This window comes from Tribolium madens, unplaced genomic scaffold (assembly GCF_015345945.1).
Source record: "Tribolium madens isolate multiple individuals breed KSU strain unplaced genomic scaffold, Tmad_KSU_1.1 Scaffold_96;HRSCAF=242;Tcas5.2_LG5, whole genome shotgun sequence".
Classification (NCBI taxonomy): domain Eukaryota; kingdom Metazoa; phylum Arthropoda; class Insecta; order Coleoptera; family Tenebrionidae; genus Tribolium; species Tribolium madens.
In genome coordinates, this window is record NW_025401068.1 from 16,016,317 (window position 1) to 16,030,718 (window position 14,402).

The window sequence follows — 14,402 nt, forward strand, 5'->3', positions numbered from 1 at the left end:
TATAAATATAAAAATTGACGACTAAATGCACTACTAGAAAACAATTGTTTTTCTAACTTTTCTAACACAAAAATAGTACTAGATTATTAGTAGATTAATAACAATAATAATTTCTGTTTTCTGCATTCATTTCATTATTATATTTTCTCGAAAAATTACTGAAATAGACTTTTTTCTCGAGATAAATTAAAATACTTAATAAAAAAGGATAAACATATTATAGTTGAAATCTACTATTAAGTTATTAAGTAAATTGTTCTTTTAAAAAATAGACTCTCGAATTCAAAAGTCAAAACCAAATTCTTGRAAGAAATTGTATTTGGTTTCTATTTTTACGAAACCGAATTTGAAATTTGTGTGGTAGTAGGGGCAAAAAAATCTAGGCATGTGTGTTTTTAGAAAAAAAATTCCTCAGTTTATAAACATTTAACAACAAAATACAAATAAAAACAGCTAATAGGAAAGTCAACTGTTTTTCTAAGTTTTCTAACACAAAAATAGTACTTTTTGTAATGTTTTTATAAAAATTTCGAAAAAAAAATAATTAGGTATTCTGTTATTTTTTTAAGAGAAAAGCTATAAAAAGTACATATAGTTACACAATTATTAGCTCTGTAGCTGACAATTTTCAGAAGTACCTTCTTTTCTGTAGCTTTTGCTACAGCTACCTCAATTTCAGATCTACAGTAAATCCCATTTATCCATTGAAGAATATAACACCATTTCACGCTTTGCGAGTAGGTTGCAAGTCAAACCATGCCATGTACCAACGTAATGTTAATTAGTGACGTCATTACAAGCCCCACAAGGTCATGGTACAAGTCCCCAATCCTTACCGATATTGACCAACTTGACCCCATCCTGCTCAATAGCATTTAACGCCGTCGTGACATTCTCTAGATAGTGGTGCTGATTGGCGGGCCTTTTATTCCACGCCGGCTTAAGGGGGTGCCCCCTTAGAGCCTCCACCAGCGCGCACAGCCTCACCCCCGTGCACAAATCCTGCCCCAAGTCCGCCACCCTCAAATTCTGGGGCAGATGTTCATTCACCCAATTCCTGAAAGTGTTGGCTTGAATCTCGACCCACACATCCTCGTTGCCTTTGATCTGCATCCCGCGGGCTGCATGTCCTTCAGGACTCCGGGCCAGAAGGCCACTATGCGAGATTTTTCCCTCCATTGGGACACTTTGTACCACTGCACGTGACCGTTTTTTAACCCAATGCACTCATTTCGTACGATTCGGATGAAATCTGCGCGACTTGTGTTTGGGTTGCGTAAGGTGGAGACCTGTATGGCGATTGTGCTCGCGGAAAGTGGTTTTGATGGTGGCGAGGCGGAGCCCCTCCGCTGGGAGACTCAAACGCCGGATCAAGCGGCGAACGTAAGGAATACAAAAGAGAATTTTTCAGGTGTTTTTCAGTGAGGGTGACCTGAGAATTGATAATTTTGTTAATAGTTAATATTTAGTACGTTTATATTTTCAGGAGTGAGGAACACGAATATGAAATTTTCACAAAAATAAAGAAAACTTGGCTCAAACCTGGTATCTTTCAATTTTTAACAAAAAAATGAGCTACTAGACGTATTGCAAGCTTAATTATAACAAGAGTATACAGGGTGTTCGATAACACCCAAACTTACTTCTTTTTTTCAAAAAGTAAATATTTAGGTAATAATATTAATTCTTGGCTTTGTTAGTAAATGTATCAAATTTTTTTAGCACATCCGGTGTGGCCGGAAATGCTACCAAATTTAGTTTTTCAAATGGAATATCTATATTTTTTCCTCGAAACAATAATAATTGGCATGAAAAATACGGTAAATCACTGTTTATTGCATATTTTTTTCTAAAAACACACATTCCTAGATTTTTTTGCCCCTACTATTACACAAATTTCAAATTCGGTTTCTTAAAACTTGCAAGAATTTGGTTTTGACTTTTGAATTCGACAGTCTATTTTTTAAAAGAAAAATTTACTAATAACTTAATAGTAGATTTCAACTATAATATGTTTATCCTTTTTTATTAAGTATTTTAATTTATCTCGAGAAATAAGTCTATCTCAGTAATTTTTCAAGAAACTATAATAATGAAATGAATTCAGAAAACAGAAATTATTATTGTTATTGATTTACTAATAATCTAGTACTATTTTTGTGTTGGAAAAGTTAGAAAAACAGTGGTTTTCTAGTAGTGGATTTAGTTGTCAATTTTTATATTTCTAGCTTCAGCAATAGCTAATAATTGGATGAAATAAAAACATTGACTATTCCATTGGCTGTTTTTATTTGTATTTTGTTGTTTAATGTTTATAAACTGAAGYAAAAATTGTACGCAAGAAATGTCACGTGATCTACAGCTGTTGTTTTGTCTTCCAAACATCTGTGTCAATGTGTGTCTAGGTCATTAAAAGCAATAACTGAATAATCAGTCTGTTGCAACATTTATAGTTAAGTTTTCAGAAACTGTATAAAACCCTGTATAAAATTTATAATTCATTAAAATTACAAAAAACAGATGAATTTTCACAAACTTTACAAGCARTATCTTTTTCCRCAAATTATTTACRYCATGAAACAARAGACGTATCTAGAAGGTGTTAAACTGTTGAAGACAAGATGAAGACAATTTTGAACACATAAATTCTTATTAATTTTAACAAACTTAAATTGAAAATTGTTAAATTTAGGTATAGGGAATGTTAGTACAGATTGATGCAGAATTAAATTCTCTTTCATTTAGTAAAATAAAACTTGAGGTATTTCATTTCGTTATGGGAATTTGAATTATTACTAAAGTAACCTTAGAATTTTAGAGTTTGTTAATATTCTTTTCAAAAGTTGAATCACCAGAAGAAAGATCTAAGCTTTCTCTTTCAAACACCAATAAACGAATTCAAAATTTTAAGAGATGGCAGAGTTAGCGATTTTTAGAGTGAAAGGTGCAGATCTAAAAATTTTTGAAAAACTCCAAATATTTCAAAAACGGCTAAATTTAGGTATAGGGAAAGCTGATAAAAACTCCCTTAAAATAAATCGAGTAATCCAAAAACGCAGTAAAAAATATAGCTTTCTATTTAAAATAAGAAAGTTGAGTCCTACTTCTGGTATAAGCGGAAGTGCCGTCATCTTGAAAATATTTTTTTTTAGGAGGACTTAATGGATTTTGGCTATGTACCAATTTTCAAATAAATACGATTATTCCAGCTCCCAATACTTCTAATGTGGGGTTTAAACGGAACACCCTGTATATATATATATATTTTTTTTTTTCTATAAATGGGTACCCTATTTTATCCAGAATTTTTGATTTTATTTTCGTTTGAAGTTTGATAATATCTTAGAACATTTAAAAATATTTAAAAAAAATAACACTTTAATTGTTATAAATTTACAGAATATACACATCATTCAAATTTAAAATTAAATTTGTTTTACTCTATACTCCTATGAATTTCTCTCACTTAACACCTAGAGAAAAAAATCACAAAGTCCGTTTTCCGGAATAACTTGTTTTTTTTTTTAAATTGATGTCTTTGTGAAATGCCACTAAAAACATATTTTTATAAGCAAAAATAGAAAACAGTGAAATATAAAACACTTTTTGGAAATAAATTATTTTTTTTAAATGACGTAGAATAATAATCAACAATCATCCAAAATTCCACAAAATTAGCAGGTCTTCAAATGAACTTTTTGAGGAAAATGGCAGGAAATCTATTTTCGCTTAATTCACTGCTTTCTCACATACTTTGGAAGTTTTTAATAAATCATTTTATCTAGTCTTTTAAGTTATAAAATACGATTTTAATTTGGGCCGATGTCGCTCTTTTGGTGCTTTCCGTTCCACTGTTTTGGAGAAATTTCAATGATGGAGCAAGATGCAAAAGCTCAAACTTAAAAAATCATCCGTATTATGAGGAAATTTAATAACACAAAGCGACAAAAAAAGACAACTAGACAAATTAGTAAGACAAATCAAATGCACTAAAAAAAATTTAAAAAGTCCACACACTTTGAACGAAATATTTTTTTTTCTAATTTAAATGAATTTGAAATACTTTAACTTTAAAAAATCATTACTCAATAACTACTACACCGATTTTCTTCAAATAAAGACCATTCTAAAGGGATGGACTTGCCCTTTAGAATGATATGCAATTTGAAGTTTTGATAATTTTCAACATCCTAATAGTGGATTTTTTTCTACTCAGTATTTCTAACTGCACTTGAAAAATATTTTTAAGGAATTTTAGTTCTACTTTCACTGTCTAAATTCCCTTGAAAAATTATTATCATCTATTGATATTTTTTATTTTATTATCAGAGATTTTCAAACGTCTTTTGAAGCTCTAAAAAAACTTTCTAAAAACTTCAATTGTTTGATTTATAAAGATTACACATTTTTTCTTTTGATTGGCTATTTTAAATTTGATACTTTCTGGTGTTCGAAACTCATTTTTACCAAAACACCAAACATTTAATTACAAAAGTGTTTTAGGAAAGAAAACTGGTCTTAAATTATTCAACACTAATAAAATTGTGTAAAATTGTGTGTTTTTCTTCATTCGGTATTCATTTCAGATATCATATTAATTGAAGTCTGGGAAACATTAAAAATTATTCAAAATTTAATGGTATAAAAAATAGTACCCAAAAAAATTAAAAATTAAAAACTAATTCAATAGAAAGTCTGAAAACTAATTATTATTATTCTGATCGGATCTTGTCATTGCAGAACCGTTGATTTTATGTTGGTTTTACGTAGGTCCTGGAATTTTGTAAACACGAATAAATAAACATAAATCAAAACTGAGCTCTTTTACGTCACATCTCGCCAAATATGGCACTTCCTTCAGATGCGCGTGAAAGTGATTTGATTTTGTAAAAGTTGGTCTGCTAGCGGCGGATATTGCCATTTCCTTGTACCCAAACCAATTTGTCACATGTTCATTAAAAGCGTTTGAAAAATTTGCTTATTTTGAGTATTTTAGAGTAAGCAACAGATGTTACGTTTATGAGAAATTACCATTCAAGGATATTACATTTCCATTGACCTGTTTTGATTTGTTTGGAAAATTAATGAGTAATGCAACGCGAAGTTGGTGATAATGTTATTGGCTTGATGATTAATAGTAGTGACAAAAGAGAATTCTAGAAAATCTTGAACTTGGATATGCTCTTTCAGTAGCCTAACTGACAATTCACTGTGGCTTCTTGTTCACAATTTTTGTCTTCTTGTCGATATTGCAATAATTTTAATTTAAAAAAAAAAACAGAATTATTTTTATCACACTTAATTTGGGAATTCGATAAGAAAACTTCTTGTTAGTGTAAAACTTACACCCACTGGCTCAAAAACCGTTATGCTTTTTAAAACTCTAAAATATTAACATTTTTACACAAATATTAAGGCAATTAAGAGAATAATTTTTATTCCTAAATGTCTAATTTTTTTACAGAACACGAAGTTTACGAGAAAATTGTATTATGCAACACAAAATACAAAATCAATGTATTTTAACGAAATAAATGTTTAACTCACAATTTTCTGCTAAAATAAAGGGATTTGAGCCACTTCTAATAAATTTTTGCTTGATTTTAAGCCAGAAATCATTCAAAATAAATGCTTAAATTGCAGTTTTTGGTCAAAATAAAGCAATTTGGGATATTTCTAATTAATTTTTGATCAATTTTAAGCTAGAAATTGTTGAAGATCCATGTATTTTAACGAAATAAGTGCTTAAATCAAGGAATGCAACAAAAAAAGACTGCAATTAAAGAACGTAACTATTTTGTTAAAATACATTGATTTACAACGATTTTTGATTTAAAATTGAACCAAATTAATTGGAAATACATAACACAAATTGCTTTATTTTCACCGAAAATTGGGATTAAACCATTTATTTTGTTGAAACCATGAGTTTTTGATCAAAATCGAGCAAATTTGGTTAGGAAATAGCCCGAATTGCTTTATTTTGGTTGAAACTGCGATCTAAGCAATTATTTTGTTGAAATACTTTGATTTATAATCATTTTTGGATTAAAATCGAGCAAAAATTCATTAAAAGTAGCTGAAATATTTTTATTTTTGAAGAAAACGGTAATTTAAAACATGATTTACATAAATTTTTAGCTTAAAATTAAGCCAAATCGATTGAAAATAGCACAAATTGCCATATTTTGATCGAAATTAAGATTTAAGCAATTATATTGTTGAAATTAATTAATTTAGAATGATTTCTGAAATCGAGCAAAATTCAATCGGAAATACCTCAAATCGTTTTAATTTGGCATAAAATTGCGATCTCAGCATTTATTTATTTTGTTAAAATACTAACCCTCTAAATTCCTTTAGAAATAACGATTTTCTTATTTGTAATTTCAAAATAAATTTAAGAATAACAAATAAAAAAGTGTTATTTCTACAGGAAGAAATATAGGCAGGCAACATTACAGAACACGAGATACAGTGTTGTAATAATACCCTCAAAAATTTTGTTATGCAACACAAAATACAAAATCAAGGTATTTTAACGAAATAAATGTTTCAATCACGGTTTCCTGTAAAATAAAGGCTTTGAGTCACTTCTAATAGATTTTTACTCGATTTTAAGCCACAAATAATTCAAATAATTCATTTTTGATCAATTTGAAGCTAGAAATCGTTGGAGATTAATGTACTTTAACGAAATAAATGCTTAAATCACTCTTGAACTACTTCCAATTGGTTTGGTTAGCCAAAAATGTAGTTGAAATACATTGATTTACAACGATTTCTGGTTTAAAATTGAACTAAATTAATTGGAAATAACACAAATTGTTTTATTTTGACCAAAAATTTATATTTATTTTGTTGAAATACATTAATTTAGAATAATTTCTTGATTAAAATCAAAAAGAGTTGGTTAGCAAATAGCTCAAATTGCTTTATTTTGGTAGAAAACTGCGATCTAAATAATTATTTATTTTGCTAAAATTCATTGATTTAGGATCATTTTTGCATTAAAATTAAGCAAAAATTTATTAAAAGAAGCTTAAATCTTTTTATTTTGATGGAATACTGTTTACTTTGTTAAAATAAAATTTACAACGATTTCTAGCTTAAAATTAAGCCAAATTGATTGAAAATAGCACAAATTGCTTTATTTTGGCTAAAATAATTGGAATTTAAGTAATCATATTGTTGAAATAAATTAATTTAGAATGATTTCTGGATTGAAATCGAGCAAAATTGGATCGGAAATTGATTATTTTGGCAGAAAACTGTGATCTCAACATTTATTTTGTTAAAATTCTAACCCTCTAAATTCCTTTAGAAATAACGATTTTTTTGCAATTTTATAATAAATTTAAAAATAACAAATAAACAAGTTCTATCTCAACCAGAAAGAAACATAGGCAGGCAACATTACTCCTGTGTCGCATTTAATATTTTTATACAAGTCGACAACGTCGCATATAAAATTATTTTTTTTTGTTTTAAATACAAAAATTTCTACTCTTAAACTGTTAAAATTTCGCATTTCGCTATAAAAAAAACTTGTTTGCTCCACCTTTATCAAAACTTAACTAAATAATTAATATTTGAAACATCTTTAGTGACAAAAAGCTGAAAATTCTGAAAAAACATAATTGAATGACTTGAAAAAAATTGGAACGCAATAAAATTGATTATAAGTGTACAAAACAAACAAAAACATGTACTTTATTAAATGCATGTTTAATGGGATATTAGAAGTGACGTAAATATACAAAAAGTTGTTTATGTTGATTCTAATAAGAGTGAAAAAACAACAGTTCTCCTGGTAAAAACGACATGAATGTGATAAAATGCAAAGAAGAATTTCAATTTTTCATTTCTACAAACCTTTAAACCAAATCTTATCATTCTTGAGTTTTCTTCCAAATTCAAGTAAATGTCATTGTTGTATTTCTTTGTTTTTGTGTTTTTCGTTTCTTAATTGGTCAGTTTACACTTTCAAAAATCCAGATTCAGTCAGGTGTCTTGATTTGATCATAAGTATTTTGTCGTCGGTTTGCATAGCAGTTTCAATAGTCCAAATAAATTTTTTCCAAAAAAGTAAATTTTTCAATTTGTTGACCAATTTGAAAATTATTGACTGGACCTTGTATCGGGATTACAAAATTGATACAAAAATTAATTCCTCGACTAAGTTGAGATTTACAAGCATTTTTTTTTCAAATTTCGTTTTTATATTAATTGAAGCTGGAACTTCAATGTTGCTTTTTAACTCAGCTTTTGTCTTTGAGCATATGGCTCACTATATTCCATTTCCCCCAGTTGTTTTACTTATCGTGGAATATGATTACTTTGTGGATTCTATCAGAAGAAGATGTAAACTGCTAAACTGCAAACTTTTAGAACAATTAAACAATATATCGGCTTACAAAAATACCGAAAATCCTCAAACTCGCTCTATTCTACTCCAAAACATGAAACCACATTTCTTTGCAAAAAACTACGAACGCATTTATCACTCAATTGAGTTAGTAAATGAAATATTTGGAGTCCAAATCCTCCTAGTATTTGCCATTATCCAAGTGTTTTTAGTCAAGGCCCTTGACATTATTTTGAAAAACACCACAGCAAGTCCGAGATTTCTCATTTCTCTTGCAAATTTTTGGGGATGTTTTATTTTTTTGGTAGGTCAGGAAATTAGTTTTTTCTTACTCTGTTTGACACCATTTTCAGTGTTATGGACTCTTCATTTCTTCAGTATGTGAAGACACTGTTTGTGAAATGAAACAAGCCACGTTCATTGGGTTGCAATTAGTTCTTAATTTACCAATCGAAAACGAGGATAAATTCAAGGATGTCGAAAAAGGACTGATTTTCGTACAAACTATCACATTGAATAGACTGACGCGGTTTTCAGCAGCCGGTTTTTTCACTGTGGACTTTTCAGTGATGTTTTCTTTAATTAGTTCAGTTTCCTCTGTTGTAATTTTAATTGTTCAAATATTTCCCTGACTTAAATACGTCAAAATAACTTGTATTAAAAATTCTTGTAAATAAAAAACTATCACAACAAAAAAAAATTGTTACTAACTTGTGTATTTATTTAATTTTTATTTAGTTTTAATGTTAAATGTTAAATGCCTGTGTGTATTTTGGGTTGCCTCAATGAGAAATTTTCTACGTTTTACTATTAAGCAGTAATTTTTTTGTTATTTAGAAATGACTAAAGTTCCAAGACCGTTTGGAGGTCCAAATAACTCAAAAACGTATCAATATTTTTAATTCCTGTTTTTTCACTGTGTAAAAAAGAATATTTTTCTATATGAGATAAAAAAAGACAAATTTTCGTTTTTTCATTTTTTCTAATAGTCTTTCTTTAATTAATTTATTTCTTTTTAATCTCGTATAGATTCATGTCAAAAAATAGAAACAATTTAAATCCGACAAATGGATTACAGTTTCGAATTTTAGTAAAATATGTACCTAACTTCGGAAAAAAGTGACAAGGGTAAAGTATACTACAAAAATTAAAAGAACAAAAAATTTTCCCAATTTTTTTGTTGATTTTTGAAAGGCTGTAACGCATCGAAAAATGGTCGTATCTAGTTTAAAAAAAAAACATTTTGAAGCTTTAAGTTTCTAGTTTTGAGATCTTTTGACAAATATTTTTTTTGTGCTACGGTTATCACGCAATTCTAAGTAATAGCATAAGAAAAAAAAAATCTAAATTTTTATAGTTTTGTTTTAAAGGAACAATTGCACATATTGTTTCTGAACATTGCCTAATCTCAATGAAAATGAAAAAAACAGTTTTTTTGACTTGTTTACAATTTTGCATTAGTTATTTGCTAAAAATAAAAAAATAAGAAAATTTGTTATTTGATTATGTTTTTAAAAATTTGTAAAACATTTAAGAAACAATGAACTGCTTAATTTAAAAAAAAATTAAAAAAAATTAAAAATTTTTTGTAAAGATTCAAAAAACTACAGATTAATTTTTGAAAAAAAATAAAAAAAAATTTTTTTTGATATTTTTTCCATTTCTTTTCAAATTTAACTAATGCATTCTTAACTTGACGAAGATTAGACAATGTTCAGAAACAAAATGTACAATTGTTCCTTTAATTCTTTTGCAAAACTTTGATCAATCGGTCCGAGAAAACGGTTTGATGGATCGATTTAAAAATTTACAGGAATATGGGGAGAACATTAAGCTGTAAAAACACCTAAAAAACTAAAACGCAAAAACTTACTTTTTTTTCTTTTCTTTAAACCAATGTTAAAGGTGAGAAAAAAATATTTTTCAAAAATCATAAGAGGATCTTATAAGGCATTTATTCCAGTTTTTGACACTTGGAGTAATGTAGCTATGTTAGGTAGAGATATCAAAATTGAATTTTCATTTAATGACAATAATTTAACTCTAGATGAAACCATTAAAAAAAATACGTAAGCACATCTCTAAAATGGCGTTTTGCGTTTGAAAACGAACCATATTAATTTCAACAAATACCAAGACATTTATTGCTAAAAAAAAGTTTTTTATTTTATAATCTGGACACCTTTTGGCACCTTTTTATACAAGAAAAAAACTTTACAATTTTTTTCTCGCACTATTACTTAGGATTGCGTGATAATCGTAGCGCAGAAAAAAAATTTACTAAAAGATCTCAAAACTAGAAGCTTAAAGCTTCAAAACAGATTTTTTTAAATTACAAGCGACCATTTTTAGATGAATGAAATCACCAAAAAATTTAAGAAAAATGTTTGTTCCTTTAATTTTTTATAGTGTATTATTATTAAAAAGTTACACTTGAAAATGTGAAACAATAATTTATTGTTATTATTATAACCATTTTATTTCAATTCGTGCAACCTGGATTTTTTAATTTTCAAGAAATTCTTGGTAGATTTTTCACAAAACATCTTAGTTTGAAAAATATGAATCTGAAATATTTAATTTTTTTCAGATTTCAATTCCAAATTTCTGTTACAAGATAATGACAATGCCTCAAGGTTATTAGACAAACTTCTCATTAGCAGGAAAAAATTTTTTCGATGAGTTACAGCCGTTCAAAAAACAAAAAACAAAAAAAATTTAGGAAAATTTTGTGCTCCTTTAATTTTTTGGAATAGTGTAGCTGATAGGTAGAGGTATTAAAATTAAATTTCTATTTAATGACAATAATTTAATTCTAGATGAAACCATTAAAAAAATATGTAAGCACATCTCTAAAATGGTGTTTTGCGTTTGAAAACAAACCATATTATTTTCAACAAATACCAAGACATTTATTGCTAAAAAAAGTTTTTATTTTATAATTTGGACACCTTTTGGCACGTTTTTACACAAAAATGTACATTTTACTTCTTCTTCTTGTTTCTTTAATTTTTTATAGTGTATTATTATTAAAATGTTACACTTTTTGAAAATGTGAAACAATAAGTTATTGTTATTATTATAACCATTTTATTTTAATTCGTGCAACCTGGATTTTTTTAAATTTAATTAAATTTAAATTCTTGGTAGATTTTTCACAAAACATTAGTTTTGAAAAGTATGAATCTGAAATATTTGAATTTTTCCAGATTTCAATTCCAAATTTCTGTTACAAGATAATGACAATGCCTCAAGGTTGTTGAGACAAACTTCTCATTAGCAGGAAATGGCAATTGCTATTAAATTTCAGTTACAACAGTTCGCAGAAGCGCATTAGCCTCAAAATAAAGTAATCCTTGTCCATTACTTCATATTCCGATCATTTCCAGAATACATTTTAGCCACTCGTTTACGATATAATAATTATTGTGACCGTCACGATTGCACATATTCTTGCTCAATCGATTCACAACAATACAAATAAACTTGTTCAATGTCAACATGCACCCAATTATGCCAAAGAAATTCTAATTGCATGTTTAAGTCCAATCTGAAAAATGATAGTGTTGATGGCAATGAGACTCCATTTTGCATTTATAGCAATTAAAGCCACAACAATAAAATTATGATAACGTGACACGAAACATTTTATTTTTTGAGGGCACTGACAATTAATTCAGTTCTAGGATCGAAATAATGGCCTTTCCACAGCCTTGCGATAAATTGAGTTTTGTCTTCAATTAAACTGTAATTTTGCATAATTGACGAGAGAAAGTCTTGTTGCTAATTTTTATGTTAATCGTCATTGTTTTCTTCGTTTCTTTTTTATTGACAACTGATCGAAAATGAAGGATATAAATGCGGTTCAGTGATGAACTTTCCTGTGGTGTATCCGCCTTAAATTTTCCTCAGACTTTCACTACGCATGCATAATTTACAGAATTAGTATCGAATTTCGGTTTCAAGACATCGTAAAATGTGGTACTGGGGTTTCGAGGTCAATGTCAATGTACTCATAATAAGATGCAACAATTGAATAAAAAAATACTATTTTATCAAAAAATATAGGAACGCCACTTCACTTCTGCAATTTAAGTATAAAAGAAGCAAGTTTTTAGGTTTTGAACACTAAAATAAATTAAAAATGCGATTTTTTTTATTTTCCACTAACAAAACTGTAAATTTTCTTATAAATAAAAGAAACCCTAATTTCGCAACAGCATTTCGTCAGGCCTCTTTCAATATTCAAGCAGCATATATGTATATCACGTGCTACATACAATATTTCATCAATATTTTTTTTTGTAAATTAGGTCGTGGCGTTGTAATTATTTTTATGTCATTTTTGAAAAACAAAATTGATGATTTTATAACTCATTCTTATTTTTAATCCTAGAAACTAACACTTTTAATACCAATAAAACAATATACACTTTTTTTCAAATTTTGCACATATTATTGTAGTCAGTTAATTCGGCTTAAAAGTGAGTTTTTTGTCTTGCAATTTCTTTTTTCGAATATTTGCTCGCCAAAAAAGTGACACTTAGTAGTCCTAGTAAGACAATATACTATTTTTTCGGAATTTTTTACATTTTTTACAGATATTTAAACAAAAGGTAGAAATGAGAAACGAAAACATTTATACTTAGGTACTTATTTGTATTATATATTATATAAAAATAAAATTGATGGTTTTAAAACTCGGAAAAAAATTATTACCATTCTCACTTTTTATCCTAGAAACTAACACTTTTTATAACAATAAAACAATATACTTTTTTTTTTAAATTTTCACATGTTATTGTTGGCTGGAAAAAAAACATTTTATTCGGCTTAAAAGTGAGCTTTTTGTCTTGCAATTCCTTTTTTCGCAAATTTGCTAGCCAAAAAAAGTGACACTTTAAATCCTAGTAAAACAATATACTTTTTTTCGGTATTTTTTACATTTTTTACAGATATTTTAAAAAAAAGTAGAAACGAGCAACGAAAACTTTTATACTTATTTTTACTTATTTGTATTATATTTTTTAATATTTTTTTTTTCTGCAGACAGATTTTTTTTTGTCATTTTTGAAAAATAAAATTGATGTTTTTATAACTCGGAAAAAAATTGTTACCATTACAAATATTTAAAAAAAAGGTAGAAATGAGCACCGAAAACATTTCTACTTACTTATTTGTATTATATTTTTTAATATTTTTTTTTTCTCCAGCAGGATTTTTGTATGTCATTTTTGAAAAATAAAATTGATGTTTTTATAACTCGAAAAAGAAATTGTTACCATTCACACTTTTAATCCTAGAAATTAACACTTTTAATACAATAAAACAATATACATTTTTTTTCAAATTTCGCACATGTTATTGTTGGCTAAAGAAAAAAATAACATTTTATTTGGCTTAAAAGTGAGCTTTTTGTCTTGCAATTTCTTTTTTCGCAAATTTGCTCGCCAAAAAAGTGATACTTTAAATCCTAGTAAAACAATATTCAATTTTTTCAGTATTTTTTACATTTTTTACAGATTTTAAAAAAAAGGTAGAAATGAAAAACGAAAACATTTATACTTACTTATTTGTGTTATATTTTTTAATAAACTTTTTTTTTCCCAGCCGGATTTTTATGTTATTTTTGAAAAATAAAATTGATGTTTTTATAACTCCGAAAAAATTGTTACCATTCTCACTTTTAATCCTAGAAACTAACACTTTTAATACTAATAAAACAATATACCTTTTTTTCAAATATTGCACATGTTATTTTTGGCTGGAGAAAGAAATAAAATTTTATTCGGCTTAAAAGTGAGCTTTTTGTCTTGCAATTTCTTTTCGCAAATTTGCTCACCAAAAAATATACATTTTTTCGGTATTTTTAACATTTTTGACAGATATTTTAAAAAAAATAGTAGAAATGAGCAAACGAAAATATTTATACTTACTTATTTGTATTATATTTTTTAATATTTTTTATTCTCCAGCTGAATTTTTTGTCATTTCTGAAAAATAAAATTGATATTTTTATAACTCGGAAAAAAAT

General features: G+C 27.4%; 2 protein-coding genes across 3 annotated transcripts in view; one reads left to right on the plus strand and one right to left on the minus strand.

Annotated features, from left to right (window-relative positions):
• The window catches only part of LOC123013683 (filamin-A), a 53,581-nt gene extending 52,295 nt beyond the window's left edge, over positions 1–1,286 (minus strand). The window contains exon 1 of one of the 2 annotated variants that reach the window (XM_044412382.1): positions 837–1,282. In XM_044412382.1, the coding sequence (XP_044268317.1) occupies positions 837–1,179 (343 nt within the window). In that variant the 5' untranslated portion in view covers positions 1,180–1,282. Of the gene's footprint in view, positions 1–836 lie in introns of both variants that reach the window. The other variant, XM_044412383.1, reaches the window with a different exon arrangement.
• A 6,552-nt stretch (positions 1,287–7,838) lies between these two features.
• LOC123012353 lies at positions 7,839–9,000 on the plus strand. The gene is made up of 2 exons (XM_044410207.1): positions 7,839–8,672; positions 8,722–9,000. Exons 1-2 carry the CDS (start codon positions 7,839–7,841, stop codon positions 8,998–9,000), a joined length of 1,113 nt encoding a protein of 370 aa, XP_044266142.1.
• Positions 9,001–14,402: the final 5,402 nt, after the last annotated feature.